This window comes from Miniopterus natalensis, chromosome 16 (genome assembly GCF_054644295.1).
Source record: "Miniopterus natalensis isolate mMinNat1 chromosome 16, mMinNat1.hap1, whole genome shotgun sequence".
NCBI classification, from domain to species: domain Eukaryota; kingdom Metazoa; phylum Chordata; class Mammalia; order Chiroptera; family Miniopteridae; genus Miniopterus; species Miniopterus natalensis.
Window position 1 is genome coordinate 2,973,752 of NC_142096.1, and position 21,145 is coordinate 2,994,896.

General features: G+C 43.6%; 1 protein-coding gene across 3 annotated transcripts in view; it reads right to left on the reverse strand.

Annotated features, from left to right (window-relative positions):
- Nucleotides 1-21,145, reverse strand: part of RUNX1T1 (RUNX1 partner transcriptional co-repressor 1) — a 122,241-nt gene that overhangs the window by 48,043 nt on the left and 53,053 nt on the right. For 2 of the 3 annotated variants that reach the window (XM_087825266.1, XM_016209131.2), the window contains exon 2: nt 1,502-1,639. In XM_087825266.1, coding sequence (XP_087681392.1) covers nt 1,502-1,639 — 138 coding nt within the window. Of the gene's footprint in view, nt 1-1,501; nt 1,640-2,974; nt 3,079-21,145 lie in introns of those variants that run through there. The other variant, XM_016209130.2, reaches the window with a different exon arrangement.

The following is a 21,145-nucleotide window of genomic DNA, read 5'->3' on the forward strand; positions in this document are numbered from 1 at the left end:
GGCACATTTCTCACTGAAGAAAATGCTGGTTTTTATAATGTTGGATCAATGGATTTGACAAACTGATCTTATCCAAACACATTTTTAGATATAATTTTGACAAACTATCTCCAACAACAGTTTGATGATGTTCTAAGTATTCTATTATTCTTAAAGTTTCAGGATAGTTAAAAAAAAAAAAAAAAAAAAAAAGGCCTCTTGTCCTAAATGAGCACCAAAGCAGCCTGTCAAGAAATGATAGCTCCTAGGACTTCTCACCAGGGCCACATGCCTGTCGCTATGGTTTTGGATAACAACAAATACGAGATGACAGACAGGGTTTCGACTTGGCGCTGGGCAGCCTCCTGCTCCTCCCGCAGTGGAAAAGGTCTTCTGAATGGCGATGCGACACTGCACAGTCTGGGATGTGCATTTTGTAGACCCTTCGTAATCCCAGGAACCTATTTCTGCCTGTTTTTTTTTTTCATTCATATGGATTTGATGGCACATGGTCCATAAATACTACTATCTGCACCAGAGAGCATGCATTCGTTTCACAAACTCCTGATGACAATTGTAACCAAGACGTTGGGAGCGATGGAAGCAAAGCTGTCCGCTGTCCCTACGAGAATATACAGGAAAGGAAGGGAAGCTGAGACTCTGTCCTCTCCGTGTGTGACACAGAAAGCAACACACTGCACTGACTCGGGACACGAGACCTGAGCCAGGATGGGCTGGAGTGAAGGTCTCCTGGAGTCTGACAGTTTCCAGACAAGAAGGATGCTCCTTATTTCAAAAGCTTTCCATGTGCAACAGCTGCGTCAAGTCTTTGTGCGTGTAAATGTTAGATTTTTAACACTGTAACCTAAAACTGTTAGATTTTAAAATGACTTGTGAATAACAGAAGAAAACAGTATTAGAAGATCAGATGTAACCTGGAAATAATTATTGACCTGTTCCAGTCAAAATGAACAAACTAAGACAAGAAGCTCCACATGAAGTCGAATTAAAAGTTATAGTGGTGTCCGGCCGGTGTGGCTCAGCGGTTGAACATCAATCTATGACCAAGGAGATCATGGCTCAATCCCCAGTCGGGGCACATGCCCGGGTGGTGGGCTCGATCCCCAGTAGGGAGCATGCAGGAGGCAGTCGATCAACGACTCATTGATATTTCTCTCTCTCTCTCTCTCCCTCTCCCTTCCTCTCTCTAAAATCAACAAAAACATACATTTTTTTAAAAAAGTTATAATGGTAACATCTCAAGTTACAGACCAAATGTCATGTTCTTCACTCACTGAAATCACAGTAAAATACGTTTTTGAAGCAATCGTGAAAGGCAGGCAAATATCGGCAGCCATACAAATTACACCTAAGACACGACACATCTGTACCCAGTACCTACTCACTGGAAAACAAATGCTTTTTTCCTTCATTTCTGCATAATTCATTGATGCTGGACCTTTTCTCTTCATTGTTATCTGCACAAAACCTTTTAAACTTCCAAATGAAAGCGTCTACTCACGTGTTGTCGGCGTAAATGAACTGGTTCTTGGGGCTCCTTGAGTTGTGGGGGGCGGTGGCATCGTGGGAGGAGTCAGCCTGGATGGAGTCTTCACATCCACAGGTGAGTCTGGCATCGTGGAGTGCTTCTCAGTCCGATCTGGGGGATGCCACCACGAACATGTTAAGCACCTCGGTTTTTAAAGTGGGGTTCACCTTTCTTACAAGCAAACAGAAGAAATCCAACATCTTCTGTCACTAGAACAGGCTCCTCTACTGGAGTTTAAGTCAGGACCTGATCATCCAGACCCCACCTAAGCAGGGGTGGCCCAGATGGCAGGATCTCATGTGTAACCGGTTATCTTACATCCTACTGCTGTTTCTGGGTGGGGCAGATGCTGCTCAAAGCAGAAGCCGACGTCAGCAGGAGGTAAAGAACTGACGAGGTGGGACGGTCATGAGCCCCTCGTGCAGCTTGGAAATGACGCGGATCTCAAGTTCCGCTATGCAGGTGAAATACCGGCAGGAGTCAGCGTTTGGTGATTTTTTAAAAATATATATCTTTATTGATTTCAGGGAGAGGAAAAGAGAGGGAAAGATAGAAACATCAATGATGAAAGAGAGTCACTGACTGGCTGCCTCCTGCATGCCCCCCACTGGGGATTCTGCTGAAACCTTGGCCTGTACCCTGACCGGGAATCCAGCTGTGACCTCCTGGTTCATAGGTCGACGCTCAACCACTGAGCCGCACCAGCCAGGCCATTTGGTGATTTTTATAACTCTTATAGTCCCCTTTCCATACTTAGTTCTCTGGCCTGTGAGATGAAGCCGATTATGTCTCCAGGACACACACCTTCCTTCAGTTTTTTCTGCCCTATTTGAAAAATCCCCACTACACAAATGTCATATGTCACACAACAAAGTCAAGCTATTATTTACTTAGAATTTGTGAGTTTATGACCCAGCACTTCAAAAACATGAGGCCGATATTTCAATTAATAATCTCAGGCAGAAGCAAAGTTCCAAACTGAAAACTAAAAAGAACCAGAGACCCCCCCCATTTATGTTTTTCATGAGTAGGTGACGGCTATGGAGAGATTTTCTGATGAGCCAGTCATGAGCATTGGCACTTCAGGGCTGATTTCTACTCAGTGTACTCCTCCCTTGGAATTCTAAACTTTTTCCCTTGATCTAATCTATTTGTCAAATCTCCAGTAAAAAATAGAAGTTTCTGTTTGTTTCTTTAGATCCAGTTTTCCACAAACATGTGCAGAGATGCCCCCCCACACACACATATGTCATACATACACCAAACATGTTCAAGGCACCTTCTGCAGCCTTAGACACAGATATGTCCCACTTTGACTTTCTGAAAAGTAACGTAGACAGTTGACAAAGAATGGGTCTTTTAAAATATAACCACATGGGGACAGAGTTAATTACTCAAAATAACTTAAAAGTCAGCGATGAAGAGGAAATGGAAAGGCCAAATTACCACTGTGACAACTCCAGAACGACCTCACTTTATCCAAAGCAGTTTCACACGGCGTGGGCCGCGCCAGAACACGATACGACAGAGCTGGCACTGTGCGGACACCATCCTGGGGAAGAGGCAGCCACCGGAGGGGCCATCGCCATTCTCACAGCGCGTCCTGAGGGTGATCCGTTACCAGGATGGGGTCCTATTTGCTCTTCTCTAGCTGCCGTCTGAATCGCAGCGAGTGTCCCCCCGAGTGAGTGTGCTCTGCGGGGGGTGACGGTAAAAGCACCGAGGGAGGGCGTCTCCACCTTTATCTCCCTGTTAAAAACTGTCCTCCTATTGCTATTCCCCATCGTTGAAGAAGCAGGATCGGTAGCCCTGGCCGGTGTGGCTCAGTGGTTAGAGCCTCTGCCCACGCACCCGAGGGTTGCAGGTTTGATTCTGGTCAAGGGCATGTACCTGGGTTGCAGGTTCGATCCCCGGCCCTGGTTGGGGCACATGAGGGAGGCAGCCAATCGATGTCTCTCTCCCTCCCTTCTTCCCTCCCTCTCTTTCTGAAAATCAGTGGAAAAATATCCTGGGGTAGGATTAACAAAAACAAACCAGAAACCCGGTATCAGTAAATCAAGTATTCTAGAAAAACACACAAGTTAGGCAGGTTTCAAACCCCTCCTCCGACGGTGAAACGCCTTACACAGCCCACTCACCTCCACCACCCTCGGCAACGGGCCCCCCGGCTCTGCGGCGCTGCAGCCCGGGAAAGGTGCGGCGGCCGATCCCAGTCACCCTAAATAAAGGCAAATATTTCTGTCCTGCGGAGGAAGGAGGGCTGGGGGAGGCCTGCCAGAGTCAGCTGGGAGATAACAGTGGGAACTGCTGGCCCATCTGGTTTCCATTCGGCTCACACTCAGGCTGAACTGTGAGGGAAGCCAGGCCAGATACACAGGCCACGCAGCGCAGACGGGGGGCAGCGGGCCGGGGCGGGGCGGGGCGGGCGCGGAAAAATAAAAGCAAAGGAGTAAAGGGACAGAGAAGGAAGAGGGACCCAAACGGGGAGCAGGGCCTAAGGAGGGGAAACTGGCCCTGGGCAGCTCTGTTAACCTCGGCAGCTAGACGCCGAGCCTTAGGGGACCCGGGCCCCTCCTTCCTTCGCTTGGCCTAGCTCTTGACCAGAACCTAAGCTTGAAAACGTACCTTAAACCCACATGCTTTATTTTTTTAATAGAAAAAAGACATAAAATATACTACAGAGATGACAATGGGTTGCTTTACGGACTTCAGATAACCTTTGTAGGTCTGTCTTCATCTGTCCAGTGTTAAAAAATTTTCATATATCGTGATTTTGATTTGAAGACGTTTTGATTACGTGTCTTGGTCCATATTTGTGACGCGATTCTATCCAGAAAATCAGCAGTAGCAGCATCATAATAGGTAGGGAAATGATTTTTTTTTATATGCCTTTATTGATTTCAGAGAGAGGAAGAGAGAGACAGAGAGAGAGAGACAGAAACATCGGCGATGAGAGAGTCAAGCCTGCAACCTGGGCATGTGCCCTGACCTGGAATCGAACCGCGATCTCCTGGATCACAGGTCGATGCTCCACCGCTGAGCCACGCTGGCCGGGTGGCAGATGATTTTAAATTCTTGAAATGCTCATCCATTATTTTAGGAGCAGTAACAGCTAAGCCGATGCACAGCAAACCACCACAACTTCTAACAGGAACGTATACATTCTAACTGGAATATACGCAGATCTCCAAGGTTTCGACATTAGCCAAACTTCTGAGATGGTTAGCTTTTCTCTGATCAAATGGAGTTCCAACCCAGGGGCCCTACAAACTTCGACAAAGTGGGACCATATGTAACTCATTCCAGGCTGTTCAGTGCAATCAATCCAGGATGGAGATAGATGGTGAAATGACCAGTCAGGCCTAACCCTCGCACACACACAAAACTCTCTGGAGTAAAAAGATTTAAAATAAATTCAGAAAATGTGTTTCAAGTATGCTGAGTTCTGCTGCATTTGTTTTGAATTAAAAAAACATTTTGAAATATATATTCTTGAAATTTTTATAGTAAACAGTAAAAAAAGCTGATTTAACCACAGAAGCATTTCACTCCATTTCAAATTAGAAGATGTACTAAAACCAATATTGTTGTAATAGTTCTTATGTAATTTTTAAGTTCATGAAAATTATATTGTTCTTGCACATAATTTCTATTTTTAGTTGCCGTGGGAAAACGCTGATATTTATTGACAGATGGACACAAAATGATAAAAGGGGGGAAAAAAGAAACAATTTCTATCAGATCAGCGAGGTCCGTATAATCAAAAGAACTGCCCTTGCCTTTGCCTTAATGGTTCACACCACTTCTAAACAAGGTTTTCTGTATGTGGTAATATTTAAACTCACATGGCACGCATCCAACGCACATGCACGAAAGATGGCTGGAGCATGGAAGAAAGTGTGGCATATATAAATACATTACGGATACCATTTCAGTGTCAGGGTCTCCTAGAAGCGGTGTGTTTTCCATTTCCTTTTTTGTTTTTTAGTAAAAGGAAAAGGTATGCCATAATCTGCCGTGGCACTTATTTTACTTTTCGTTAGTTCAAACAGTTCCAGATGTGCTTTTAAAGTATAAAGAATAGCCATGCTCCATGTTCCTTGTTTACATACCACGCTAGAGATGATTAGCGTAAAAAGACAGAAAGTTCAGCTCTGGTAGGCTGACCATCTTTTTCCATCAGAGTTTACTTATCACGTCAGTCAGCATAGACTATCCATGCCCCAGAGGTGTAATGGATCGAGAACTTCTTGGTCAGTTAGTAGCTAGTCCAGAGTTAGTCTTATCTGAACACGTGTTAGTTAGGGCAGTAGGAGGTCCGCACTACAGAGGGTTAATCCCAAGTGGAGCCGAGGACTGCTGATGAAAAAGAGAAGACTATTAGGGAGGAAAAACACTGGGTACAGAATTTTATTTTTATTTTTCTGGAAAATAGGGCAGTCACAGTTCTGACAATACAGTGGTTTAGCGACTCCAGGGTCTGGGTGTGAGATGTGACAAGAGACTAATGGAGACTGGAGTGGTGGCCACCAGCCTCCGCAACGGTACCATCTTATTTCCCCGATGAGGACATCCGGTCATGTTCATTCCCACAATGCCTGAGAATCAACGTGAAATGCTAACATTTTAAACCTGACACAGTTACATGGTGGAAGAATATTTGGCATAATAGGAGAATTTCTAGGTTTCAAATGTAGACTTGGCAATTACCAGTAAGTCCTCAGGCAAGGAAATTATCCTGAACCTCGGTCCCTCAGAAGAGGAGGCGCCCCGCCTGGCCGGAGTGGCCCAGCTGGTTGAGCAGCATCCTGTGCACCCAAAGGCTGCAGGTTCGATTCCCTGTCAGGGCACATACCCAGGCTACAGGCTTAATCCCCAGTCAGGGCACGTACGGAAGGCAGCCGATCAATGTCTGTCTGTCTGTCCCTCTCTTTCCCTTCCTCTAAGCCTGTTCTCAGGTGAGAATTAAAAAAAGCCACAAACAAAACAAAACAAAACGAAAAACAGAATGGGGATGCATCCTCCCTGCCTCACCAAGAGGGAGCGCAATGCCTAATGCACATGACGCGCCGGCACGTGTGAGCTCCGTTCTCTCGTGCCTTCCGCTCCATGATCCACTCACGGCCTTATTTCCGTGCCCCTCCCCTGAGGCTACGCTCTATTTATAAGGGCACCTTGGCATCCCCTGTTCTTCCTGCCTCTCCCTTTGATGCTGTTGTCTCCTTCACCTAGAAGGACCTGTCCCATCTCACACGTTCCTCGCTGCCACATCACCCTGGAGCTCCCCCGTTTCCCCAGCACCAGCCACCCCGCCTTTCCTGACACTGTTTTATAATTTCCCACAGCCCATATGAACAACAGTCATGTGTGTGTATTACACACCCAATACCCCGATCAGTAAAGACAGCAGGCAACTTGAACGGAACCAGAAGAAGTAAATGGAATCTTAAGAAGGTTGGTTCCGTTCCTAACTTTTATAAATCCATTCCCTGTGTCATAGCCCGTTCAAAGATATCAGCCCTAATTTCATGGCCAAAGACAAATACACAACTATCAGCAGCATATAAAGATATAATGAGAGAATGAAATGGAGGTAATGAGGGAAAATACTGGGACCGGAAATTCATTTCAACTCCCTAACTTGTTACGCTGTTTTAGGGGAGTGTAGGAATGACCTGTTGCTACATCATGTCTCATCATAGGTGTTTTATGAAGATTGTTATTTCAGAAACACAAATCTGATTTTACCTACTCCCTGATTTAAAACTTTGTGGAGTATCCACCCCACTGTCCACAGAGAAAACTATAAGCTCTTTGGTTCAGCTACGTACGGACACTGTTGAGTTCCTGCTCAACAGCCCTGCTCTCCTCTTCCTTGCTGGACAGCCCTGATTTTGTTCAGATGCACAATTCTTGGAGGCAGATCCTTGTTTTACGTCATTAACGTTAGCACATTTCCCTTGTCAGCAACAGGATTCAGAGTAGGGCACTGTGCTCTATGGAAGAGGTCCCAGGGAAGACGCCTTCGCTCTCTAAACCCAAGGAGGAAGCTGTCCCTCTTCTTTTGATGCTGTATCTGTAAATGACTCCTTCACCTCACTTCTCTGAAATCTACTTTTCTTACCTATAAAATTAAGGATCTTTTGATGACCTCAAGAACCTTTCGCAAAAGCTCATATCCTCTGGTTTCTTTCTGCAGATACAATCATCCCAGACACAAATAAGACGACCCACAGAACATACATCTGACAATAAAGTGACCACAAATACAATTATTTTGAAATTGGCGATTATAACCAGACTTCCTCTGTTCACATAAATGTCTATGTCCACAAATGTATGTCTGCATAAAAATTTTCCCATAAACATTAAAATTAGCATGTATACCTTGTTTTCAAATACACTTTCAATCCTCATTACTAAATCTCCATCAATGATTTAGTTATAAAATAACCATACCAATGTCCAATTGTCCCTCTTTAGTTACCATCAAAATACTCAGTTCCGTAGCCCAGGTTCTCGAAAGGGTGATCTACACTCACTTTCTCTGCTTCCCCATTTCCTATTCCATCTTACACCTCCTTGTGGTGGACACCTACAAAATTGCCCAGGAAGTTTCCCTCCCCGTAATGGGACCTGCCATACCCTCTAATCTCATACATATCTTGGGAGCCATCATGTTCTTTCATGACTTTGTACCCGAGATACCAGCAACTGGCGGAGGCACAGCACCCAGTCCAAGATGGGCGATTTCAGCCATCCCCTAAGACTTTTATATTCAGAATTGACAAGGAAAACAATCCCACTCCAGAGGTAGAAGACTACACTATTTATTGACCTCCTCCATAGCTAGAAAGCATGTCTTTATAGAAGAAGGCAACTAGCAGGCAGAAAGAAACAAAGAGAAGTGGTGAGAGATTATCCTGATAGAGCTAAGTCAAGGTCCTCATTTTACTGAATCCTAGGTGCTAGTTGCATCATCAAACTTCCAGCAATTTGTATCTTCCAAACCATCTGCAGATCCTAGTCAACCAATCCCTCCTTTACCTGAAACCTAGTTTGAGTTGACTTTTCACTTGAAACCAAAGAGTCCAGACTAAACTAACCCTGGAACGTAGCATCAAGGTGTCCTAACTCCAACTGAAATTCTTCTCAATTGTCTCTTCAGTATTAATCCAAAAATACTTGTATCCTTTATCTGGCATCTTTGTGGCATGTGACACTGCTCACCACTTCCTCCTTCCTAAGACATTACTGTCTCCAGAATTCCATCATTCAAACACCCTCATTTTTCTCAGGCCTTTCTGTCTTCTCAGTCTCTCTTACTGACTCACCTTTCTCCGCCTCTGTGATAATTACTGGCATTTTCTCCCCATGTTATTTCGTAATTCCTCTTTAAACTTTCACTTTATACCTTTCCTTAGTGACTCCATGTACGCTGTGCTGGTCGCACCGTGGCCACACTGTGGATAACTTTACCTATGAATCTAGCCCTAGCATCCTTCCCAGTTCTAGACGCAGACCAGATAGCTGGCTACTCATTTCAACAGCCTGGGTTCAAACGCTCACCATCCATCATCATTCACTGGGCCTGTTCAACAACCCATTAAACGACTCCCTGCCCTGCACTATTCATCTCTATCCATCTACAAATGGCATCCAGTCATTTGACTACATATGTCAAAGGTGATCACAGATCTTGCCCCACTCCTCTTAATAATCTTCAGAAACCTAGCATAATGTTAAACATCAAGTCCACGTGCCTTAACAGGGCACAGAAAGACTGCTGTGGCCCATCTGCCTCCTGCTACCATTCCAGAGCCACATTCATTTCTCCCATCCAAGGCCATCCCGCCACAGGACTCCACATTGCACCGCTGTGGCTCTCCAATGGCCCGGGTCTCTCTCAGGCTTCCATCACACTGCATCCTCTCCTAGAATAGTCTTTACCCCACCGCCGCCTGGTTAAGTCTGTCATTTCTTTACAACTCCATTCACATGTCACTTCAGCCAGAAGCCCTTTGCTGACAACCTTTCCTTCCCCAGCTGGCCCAGACTGTCCCCTATTCCCCCATTCCACTGTCTAGATCCCTTTAAGTGCTGATCACACTGTACTTAGAACCCAGGTCAGTCCCTCCTGATAGATGGTAATTTACTTAAGGGCAGTGATGACATCTTACATGTTTTTATATTCCCAGTACTTTTCACAGTGCCTAACACATAGAAGGTGCTCAATAAATCTAGTATTTTAGATGAATATACATTACTATAATGCCATATGTCATGCCTATGGTCACAACTTTGAGACCCTAGAATTTCCAAGAGACTTGACTTTTAACTAAAGATAAATTCATCTACACATTTTTTTCCAGCATCCTAAAAGAATCCTAAAAAAATTTCTACATTCTGAAAACATTAAGTACCCAAAGATAATTCTAGAAAAAAACACTAGTAAGTTATTAAATTCACCAGTTTTAAAATGCCTTTCAGCCCGGCCAAGTGTGGCTCAGCGGTTGAGCATCGACCCAGGATCCAGGCGATTGGGGTTCGATTTCCTGTCGGGGCACATGCCCGGGTTGGGGCTCAATCCCCAGTTGGCGGCATGCAGGAGACAGCCGATCAATGACTCTCACTCATCATGGATGTTTCTATCTCTCTCTCTCTCCCTCTCCTCTCTCTGAAATCAATAAAGATTTTTTTTTTTTTAAAGAAAAAAAAAAAGCCTTTCAGTAATCACAATATATTTCCTAAGACCTTTCATATTAGGGGAAAAAAGACTTTACAAGGCAACTTATATAAATATGACCTCGCCTTTAAAAGCACTGTGTTTTTACAATAATAGTATGAGTGTAGTCACACATACGCACATTCAAAACAAAGAGAAAAGTATATTATGAATCAAAAACACACAACTTTGTCCACATGAAGTTTTTCTCTTGCTTGTCTACAGATGGGAAAATTACAGGCGATTTTCTTAATTTCTTCTTGTTGTTTTCTCTTTTATGTAAAGGTTCTACGGTGAGCATGTTTTATTTTTACAAGCAAAAACTATACAAACACTCATTAGGATAAATCACCTAAGATCAGGCACTGGGCACTGCAGGCACAGTACCAACCGCTCTGCACGCTTCATTTCATTTTAAATCTCCCCATGAAGAGGTATTCAGAATTTCCCACCTCATATAAAGGAGCCGAGGCCCAGGCGGGTTGCAGAATTTGTCCAAGGTTACAAGCCACAGCTTATTCCAGGCCTCCTCGGAGTTTAACATGACCTAAAACTGATGTTATATCATACATGGTCTGGAAAACTGACATAAAGACACACCGAGCGGGTGTTAAATCTATAGAGTTAGCATTATACTGGAACGGCACCTTCCAACACCACGACTAGTTACACGCGGCCATTCCAATTCTAATTAAAGTTAAATAAAATATAAAAGTTCTTCAGCCGCACTAGTCCCGTTCAAGTGCTTAAGAGCCACAGCAACGTGGCTACACGGTTGTGGCCGATGGCCATCACATCAGGAAGCTCAGCCACAGGACATCCCAAAGGACGCCATCCGTGGACAACATCTCTCAAATGTTATGTTAGAAGGCATGGTTCGTGGAGGTGACAGAGGTGACAACGCAGCCTGAAACAGTAGGGACAAGAGAGGAAAATGCCTCTGGACTATTCTCAGTACCTCCCATTCCCCTTCGGATCTTTCACTTGTTTTACAGAGTGGGCGTCTACATACAATTTCATTGGATAGTTAACAGGTAGGAAAAATAAATCTGAAACCCAATGATTAAGATCAGTGAGGTGTGAGTTCTGAGGAAGCCGGAGAAAATGCCACATTCAGTCCAGGTCAGCAGTAAACATCTAACTACGCCAATGACAACAGGGCCAGGGCTCCTAGAAGGAGCCAGTCCGAGAGGACAGCTTGACGTGACTTCACGCCTTGGAAGGGCATGAACCTGGGTTAAGACTTGGGCAAAAGGGAATGAGGTGCATCCATATTAACCTGTTACTATTTCTAGAAAACCATCTTCTTAAAAAAATGTTTTGGTCATCTCCGTCTAGAGGAATTTCCCTTCCCTTCCTCCATAGCAGTTAGCAGCTAGTACTTGACACATTTATCTTGCTTTGAATGTCTCCCAGCCACAAGGTCAACTTCATGAAAGCCAAAATTTTCCACCCGTTTTGTTACCTCCAGTTTCCACAGCCTTTGGAAGAGTACCTGCAGTATGAGGCATTGGCTAAAGATTCGTTGAATGAATGAATGAATGAATGAATGAATAAATAAATAAATAAATGGAGACGGTAGGCAAGGAAGAAAGCAAAGCTAGTTTCCGACAAAACAGCCAGAGACTTGTTAGTGATTCTGTGGTTGTTACCTAGAGGGGGACAAAGGATTAAATAGGCAGACAGGATAAATGCTAAAAGCACACCCCACAATGAGAGACCACTCACACCTGCCAGAATGACCATCATCAATAAGTCAATAAACAACAAGTGCTGGCGAGGGTGGGGAGAAGGGGCACCCTAGGGGCACTGCTGGTGGGAATGCAGATGGTGGGAAGCAGCAGGGAGGTTCCTCAAAAAAGTAAATATTGACCTGCCATGTGACCCAGTGATCCCACTTCTGGGAATATATCCTAAGAATCCCAAACACCAATCACAGAGAACTTATGCCCCCCTATGCCCATAGCAGCATTATTTCCAATAGCCAAGGTCTAGAAACAGCCCGAGTGCCCATCAGCAGAGGGGTGGGTAACAGCTGCGGGGCATTTGCACCGTGGAATACTACTCGGCCATAAGAGGAAGGAAAGCTCACCCCCGGGGGCAGCATGGGTGGGCCCGGGGGGCACTATGCTGAGTGAAACGAGCCAGCCAGAGAAAGACAAGTGCCATCTGATTTCACTCATAGGTGGAATCTAATGAGCAAGCTGAACTACTAAGCAAAACAGAGACAGGCTCATGGATGGAGAGCTGGCCGACAGCTCTGGGGCGGGGGTGGAGGGATTCAGCAAAAGAGGAAGAGTTCATGGACACAGACCACAGTGTGGTGATTGCGGGTGGAGGGCGGTGCAGGTGGAAAGGGGTTGGGGTTAAATGGTGATGGGAGGAAAATCATAATGACCAAACCGCTCCATGTTTAGAATTAAAGATAGGATGTAGGAAATACAAAAAATAAAGATAATTTAAAGTATTGTCTAATTCAGACTGTTGGCCACTCTTGCCCACCAAAACCCACAAATTTTGAACTAGTAAAGTACTCTCAATACTTTGCTTACTAAAAACAAACAAACAAACAAAAAGAGCAGGAAAAATAATTTGGAAAAAAACATTTTACCTAATATTTTAAAAGTTTAACCTCATTAGTATTTTTTTTTTTTATTATTAAAATAAGATACTCCTTTTCATCTAATAGCCTGACAGACATTTTACCATAATATAATTTTCAACTCTCTATCTCTGGTGTCTAAACATGGCTCTTGCACAGAGTAGGTCCTAGAAGTTTACTGAATTAACTAAACCATTTAAAAAAATTAAATTATTAAGATGTCCATTCTACCCCCATTTAGCAATACCATAATCATTAGATATAATGCAATCCCAACCAAACTACCAATAGAATGACCATCCATTTACTAAGAATCACTTATATTTCAGATAGCACTAGAGATGTCTTCTCTGAGCTTATGAAGAATTATAATGGGGAGAAAATCAAACCGAATATGGATGGAAAACTGCGAAGAGCACCCCATGTACAAATAAAAATGCTGCTTGCTAGAGAGCTAAAAGGCCATGTTCAAAAACACTATGTGTCAGATAAATTAATCACAAAACTAATATGTGTCTAAATACAAACAAAACTGTTCTCAATCAAGGTTCACCACAATATTATTAACTTGTTACGAACAATAACTTAGGATTAGGATATATCCAAAACCATCCTCATCATATCACTACTACTACCTCCTTAAAAGGCAAAGTGGTAGAATTTTTGGAACATGGAAAGCACTACCATAGAAGTCCACTGTGATTATAAATGTCTACACACCTTGAGTGACAGTACAAAAAAAAAAAAATGTTGGCAATCTGGTCAAACCAGTACGTATAAAGTGCCTTTCCCTTCTCAAAAGTACTGGCCAGAATACCTCAAGATAGTTATTGAGGCCTTAAAACCATCTCACATATTCTTATCAAAATCTTATTTCTCTGAAAAACAATAACTTACTTTTACAAGCTTAGACTTGCAAGAAAACACTAAATCTTGTCCTGGTAGATGATATTTTCTGTCCACTTGAGCTGACTACAGGCAAAATCCTGAAGTCGGCAAAATTTATCTTCAGTGTGGCTCTGTTCTCCCTGGTTTCTCTTCCTTTCAGTACCTCCCTCTATTCCTCTCATCTCCAAGAAACCTGGAACTCTTATCCTCTCTTAGCTAAAGACTGCATTTTAACACCCACCTAGGCCCAAAGTCAGAAGCTTCAGATCTGTCCCAAATGTCTACTTCTAGGCTAAAGTTGCAGTGAAAATTTAAAGTAATTCATATTATTTTAAATGGTGATTGTTGATGGTGGCTACACACACACACCCTTTTCCTCATGGGCTAATGAATAAGAATTGTCTGAGTTGAGGGGGAGGAGAGGGTAGAGGAAAGACACAGAGAAACACCATCCAATGATGAAGAGAATGTATTTTTATATACTCCCTTCTGCATTTCCAGGTAATACTCTTGAACAAGCAAACATGGTCTTTCTGTCTTAACTTGGATAATCTGTTATGGGTCTAACACAGGGTCTTCAGGAACTAAGGAAGTATCAGTGGGAAAGATACCACAGCATGGCATACGGTTCCAGGCAGTTACCTACTCACAGATATAATCCAATGTCTCTGGAATGTCTATTTATAAATATGATAAATACTAGAAAAAAATAACTATTTCCCTTGTCCCCTCTATAAATGGTCAGCTCATTTTCACATTTTCTGCTTGAACATCAGTGTCACCTCCTTGGGCATCAAGCCTTCCCTGGCCACCCCATTTTCTGCCCCTTTGCTTGTTTGCTTCACAACACTTGGAAAACTCACAATTCTCTTTCACCCTTCTCCTTGGAGTTTAGTGGGCTTCCACCCCAGAGCACTGTTGTATCCCAACCCCAAAACAGTGTCTGGCACAGAAGTTCTCAGAAAGATCTGTTGAAACAAATAAAGAACAGGGGATTCTAACTTTCAACAATAAAACGTGAACTGGTTGTAACACCGGTCAGGAAAGAAACAGGGAGATGTCATCAACCAAAAACACAAAGGGAGGTAATTAACCATGAGCTCATCCTGAGGTCAAGATTAGATGTGCGGTGTGACAAAGTAAAGAAGAAAAGCATAACAGGACGGAGAAAATGAAGAAAACTTTCCACATTAAATGAGCCTGAGGACCTACAGCCTGGTAGGGTCCCCCACAATGTGAGGCAGAAAGTCATCAAAGGGAGTGACATCAGCATCATGGCAGTGTGAGAAAACCCCAAGGCCTCTCCCCTTGTTGGGCTGCTATAATTCAATGAAGGGCTCCCTGCTCAATACACAAATGTGTCTGAGAGATCCACACATGGAAATGCCCGAAGGTGGGAAGTGTGGCAAAAGGGGAGATGAAATGGGGGACAAGGGCAAAGAGGGGAACTGCAGACAGTCCGACACTCACCACAGTCCCAGCAAAAATGAGACTGGTTAAGGGTCAGGGCCAACCCCTACTGGGCAGACCTGAGGAGTGGAGGCAGCAATCTGCCCTGAGTGACTGGTCCACAGTGAGGCTGAACCCAGGATCAGAGACAAGGGAGCCATGCAGAGGGTGGCAGCAATGGACCGGCCGCATCATCAGACAGAGCCACAGAGGTGGGAATCCAGACCCCTCACCTTCCCATGGCCCACCCAACATCGCAATCCTCACTCAGTGGGTCACAAAAGGATAGAAGCAACATTTCAGTCTGGGTGATCTTAACTCACGGTGGATAATCCCACTGGAAGGAACCATGCCTTAGGCGTGAGAGCTGATCTCCCCTCACCCAACCACCTCCCCACCAATCGAGGTGGAGGCAGCTGTAGGGATGCATAAAGAGGGGTGCAGCTGGCAGAAAAGTGGTGCCAGGAACACAGAAGCCAAGAGCCCCATTGTCCACCTCAACTGACCATGGGGTTAATGACCTGAGACGAGGCAACCAGGTAAGAGAGGATGCCCACCTACTTGGGGAATATGGGGCACTTCCCACTGCCGATGAGGAGACAGTGCCCACGGAGATCCTGGAAGTCCCAGCAGTACAGGTAAGAGAAAACAAAATCTTACATTATAGCATCACCTTCAGGAAAACGAAGGAAACTCCTCTACTTATCAACCCGCTAAACAACAACAAATCAAGTACTCAAAAAAAAAAAAAAATTCTCTCATTCAACTACCCAAGGGGAGAAATAATCCATCAAACGCCATGAATAACTAAGGTAACGAGGAAGTAAAATAAAGAAAGAAAAAATAAACTTAGAGACATGGAAGACTGTGATCTAAATGACAGAACTCAAGATTTCCATTCTAAAAACACTCAACAAAATACAAGAAAACTCAGAAAAGTTCAATGAGCTATGAAAGAAGATTAACGAACAAAAGGAATACTATACTGAAACTATAAAAAAAGTACCAGACAGAAATTCTGGAACTGAAAAAAACTCAATAAATGAGATGAAGAATGAACTAGCAATCATAGGAAATACAGCAGACCAGATGGAGAAAACGATTAGTGATATCAAAGATAGAAATCTAGAAATGGCCCAGGTAGAAGGAGAGAGAGAATCAAGAGTTTAAAAAAAATGAAAGAATTCTCTGAGAACTATTTGACTCCATCAGAAAAGGTGATCTGAGAATGAGTATACCGGAGGAGACAAGAGGGAGATGGGAACAGAGAGCTTATTTAACCAAATAAGTGATGAGAACTTCCCAAACTTATAGCAAGAACCGAAACTGCAAGTCCAAAAAGCCAACACAACACCTAATTATCTGTCTAAAAAGGCCTTCTCAAAAACACGTTATATTAAAGCTGTAAAAAAATTAACAAGAAGAAAAAAAAGAATTTCAAGGCACCCTGGGAAAAGAAGATTGTAAGGTATAAAAGAAACCCCATTAAACTATCATTGGATATTTCAGCAGAAATCCTACAACCTAAGAGAGGGTGAAATCGAATACTCAAAATATTGAAAGCGAGAAATCACCAGGCAAGAATAATATATCCAGCAAAGTTATCTTTTAGATACGAAGGAGGAACAAAGGCTTTTCCAGACGAACAGCAGCTGAGGGTATGGACCACCACAAGGCGTGCATAACAAGAAATGCTGAAAGGGGGCGTTCTGACCGAAACAAGACCACAGAAGGATACGCAACTGTAAGATCACCAACACACAGACAGAAGCAGGAAACAGCCACTGTTATTCAGAACTGGGTATTAAACACATAACTATCACGTAAAGGTTAAAGGAGGTAAAAGCATTTAAAAAAAAAAAAAAGAAAGACAATAGCCGCCACGATTTGGAAATGAAGTCGCTGCATGAGAAGGGGTGGTTTGTGACAACGAAAACACTAAAAGGGGAGGGCAAGAGGACTGAAACTGCACCGGCGGAGACAAGAAAAATGACTCCTGTACGTATGAAACTTTTTTGCATAAACCTAATGATAACCACAAAACAAAAATCTAGAACTGAGACACATAAATCAAAGAGGAAACGAAGGGAAAAAAATCATAAAATACCACCAAACTAAAATAACAGAAAAACACGCTAGAGAAAAGAAACAATAGAGACACAGAGCTAACAGGAAACAAAAGACGGAATGGCTACTGGGAGCCCTTATATGTGAATAATAACCCGAAATATAAATGGACTGAACTCACCAATTAAAAGGCACAGAGGAGCGGGATGGATTAAAAAAACAAACCCAAATATTTGCTGCCTTCAGGAAACCCATCAGCTGCAAAGACAAACATAGACTCCAAGCGAAGGGGTGGAAGATGATACCCCAAGCAAATGGCATCCAGGGAGAAGCAGGTGTAGCCATTCTTTTTTTTTTTTAATCTTCGCCAGAGGATATCATTTTTTAAAAATTGATTTTAGAGAGAGAGAGGAAGGGAGAGAGAGAGAGAAATATCAATTGGTTGCCTCCTGTACGCTCCCTGACCAGAGATCGAACCCCCAACCTAGGGATGTGCCCTGACCGGGAATCGAACCTGCAACTTTTTGGTGCACAGGACAGTGCTCCAACCTACTGAGCCACTCAACCAGGGCAGGCGTAGCCATTCTTATATCAAACAAAATAGATTTCAAGATAAAAAGAGGTAACAAGAAACAACGATGGATACTTTACAATGATAAAAGAGACAACACGTCAAGAAGACATAACACTTACTAATATATAGGCACCCAACCTGGGAGCACCAAGCTAAATAAAGTAATTAATAACAGAACTAAAGGAACAAACTGACAAAAGTACAATTACACTACAGGCCTTCCATACCCCACTGACAGCCATGGACAGACCATCCAAACAGAAAGTCAATGACATCGGTCTTAAATGACACGTAAGGTCCAAATGGACACAACTGATCTTTACAGAGCTTCTCAACCCCATCACAGCAGAACATATTCTCTAGAGAGCATGGGACATTCACACGTTGGGGCACAAAACTGGTCTCAAAAAATTTTAAGAAGATTCAAATCATACCAAGCATATTATCTGACCAGCGCCGAATCACGAAAAATTAAAAAATATAAACAGACTGATCAACAGTAAAGAGATTGACAGTCATCAAAAATCGCCAAAAAAATACATGTCCAGGACCAGATGACCTCACTGGTGAATTCCTTAAAAAGGCCAGGCTCACGTACGTCCTACTGATTATTCAAGCCCTGGATTCTGAGCAGCGAGCGCTTAGTCCATAGCTGATTCTGAATAAATATTTGCTGGAAAACTGCTATAAGTCAAACACACTAGGATTTCGGACAACAAAGTAAAGAAGTTATAAAAAGGAAAACAAAGAAGGTGAGAAAGGAAACAGCACTGCTACATGAGACCCTGCCCTGAACCAGCCGGGAGCTGGGAGGTCTGGCTCTACCCTGCACGCAAAGCCTCCCTTCCCTTGTCGTAACACAACACCCACCTGACCGTGAACATCGCTGTGTGGGTGTCTTCCTTGCTGGGGTGAAAGACCACTACTATTACTAATATTGTTGAAATATCTTAATAGCAGTTATAGTTATCGAGTATTTACAAAGTGCCAGGCACCTTGCTAAATGATTTTTTATATGTTAGCTCATTTTATCTGTATAAGCCAATGCTGTGGATGTTATTAATATTACCATTTTACAGGTGGAAAAACTGAGCCTTAAAGAAATTAAGCAGTGTGGCCATTGTTGCATAGCTAGTGAACAAGATTAAAAGCCAAGGAGTGTCATTTCCGGACCCAGGCTCCTGATTTAACTATTACACGATACTACTACTGTCCTCCATGAAGGATCCACCGCCAGCTACATCGAGGCCCCCAGGGATCTAGGAAGGCCCGGGCCGGGCTGGCTTACTCACTACTTGGCGCACAGTAAAAACTCGGTAAATATTCGCTAGCTGACTGGCTGGCTGATGGAAGACTGTTTAATTTGGGCTTAGCATTGTTGTTTTCTGTAAAATGAAGGTGCGGTCCTTGAAGGTCTCTTTCAGCGGTAAAAGCCTGTGGTTTTAGGATATGTGGGTAAAGTACTGGGAAGAGTGCAGACAGGCAGCTAAGAGCATGGGGTCGGAGATGAGATGACCGTGCAGGGAGCCCTAGATCCACCTCCCAACCTGGGCAAATTCCCTGACCTCTGAACCTTCGTCTCCTCACCTTAACATACGGGTGGTGCTAGCCAGGGCCTCAGGAGGTGGTTTCTGAGGTTTAGATGAGAAAATATGAATGTGAAGCGCTGACACGGCGCCTAGGACATGGTCACTAATAAAGGGCAGCTGTGCCCACTGCAGCGCTCAGGGCCAGAGCCCAGCCGCACACTCGCACACAAAGGGGAGGCAGGTGCTGCTCATGCGACAAACACAGCTTTCTCACAGACAGAGGTGCGGCCGGCGTGGCTCAGCGGTGGAGCACCCACCTAGGATCCAGGAGGTCGCGGCTGGTTCCCGGTCGGGGCCCAGGCCCGGGTTGGGGGCTCGATGCCCAGCAGGGGGCGCGCAGGAGGCAGCCGGTCAATGACTCTCTCATCATTGATGTTTCTCTCTCTCCCTTCCTCTCTCTTAAATCAATAAAAACCGTACAAAAATAAATAGAAAGACAATGTTCTATTTCATTATTTTTCTGCCCTGAGCTGTCTTCGGAGTCAGCGCGTGAGTTAGAAAGAAAATGTACAGCAAACGACTGCATTTTAATTCGGGACTGTGGGTTCTTTCTTGTTGTGTTCTCCTTGTGTCCCTGTATCCATACCCAGAGGCCTCACCCAGAACTCAGTCTCTCCCATTTCTCATTTCTCTCAGGAAAAATATATATATATTTGTTATTAAAAAAAGGGGTGAGTGTAGAGAAAAAAGAACCTTCTTAAGGAGGCATCTGAATCCATACAAGTGTCTCGGGCATCTTTGGAAGCTATCCGGTTATAGAGCATCCTGCCTACCGACCTCTTTAAAAAAAACAGTTTCCACCGAAGTTAATTTTATTCAATTTAAAAATGATTTTAAGAAAACTGACATCCACTATCTAAGATGAACTATAATACTTTAAATGTCCCTAAGCCATATCTGTGACATTTAGTTACTTTTCTTCTTTGAGCCCCAGTACTGGCAACCAAGAAAAATCTAAAAAAAACCCTAGGATCCTGTAAGCTATCACAAAACTATAAGAAATTTTATGAAAACCCTCTATAATTCATTATCTCATTAAATTTAATAAGTATGCATAGGTAAAATTTTAAAATACCAAACGAAATAAAACAAAAAACAACAGAAGTGCTGTTTTTTAAAGTAACAAACATAAAATAGTGTACTAACGACGGCATATGTAAGACTTTTCAGTTGTATTTTCCTTAGAATTTTAGGAAGATAGCACTAAACACCATAACACCGTAAGCTAAATGTATCCCAATATTTCTAAATTGTCTATCAGATAATGCTTATTTGTCTTACACAACTGCCAGGTGTCACTGTCCGTAACAACAGGAGTCAGGAATGGCACAGAAAAACCAAAACTCAGACAAAGCTCATAGTAAATAATGCACCTTCTCTGCCCATTCCCAGAAACCCCCATTAACTAATTTTAATTCTGTTTTTTCATTGCTCAGGTCCTTCCCAGCCACACCGGCCTCCCTCCTGTTTGTGGAGTGATCCAGGCCCCATCCCGCCTGAGTGTCCCTCGGCCTTTCCGTTCCCTCCCCCCACAGCTTCATGGCTCCTTAGCTGACCTCCCTCAACAGTCCCTTCGAGAAGAGGCCCCTCTCAGCCACCCAAACAAAACTGTAACCAGACCCCTCGCCCCGGCAGCCCTCAGGACCTTCCTTCTCCTGCTCGGTTTTCCAGAATTATCATTTCCTAACCAACCACAGATTTCCATACGTTTTATGTTTCTCAT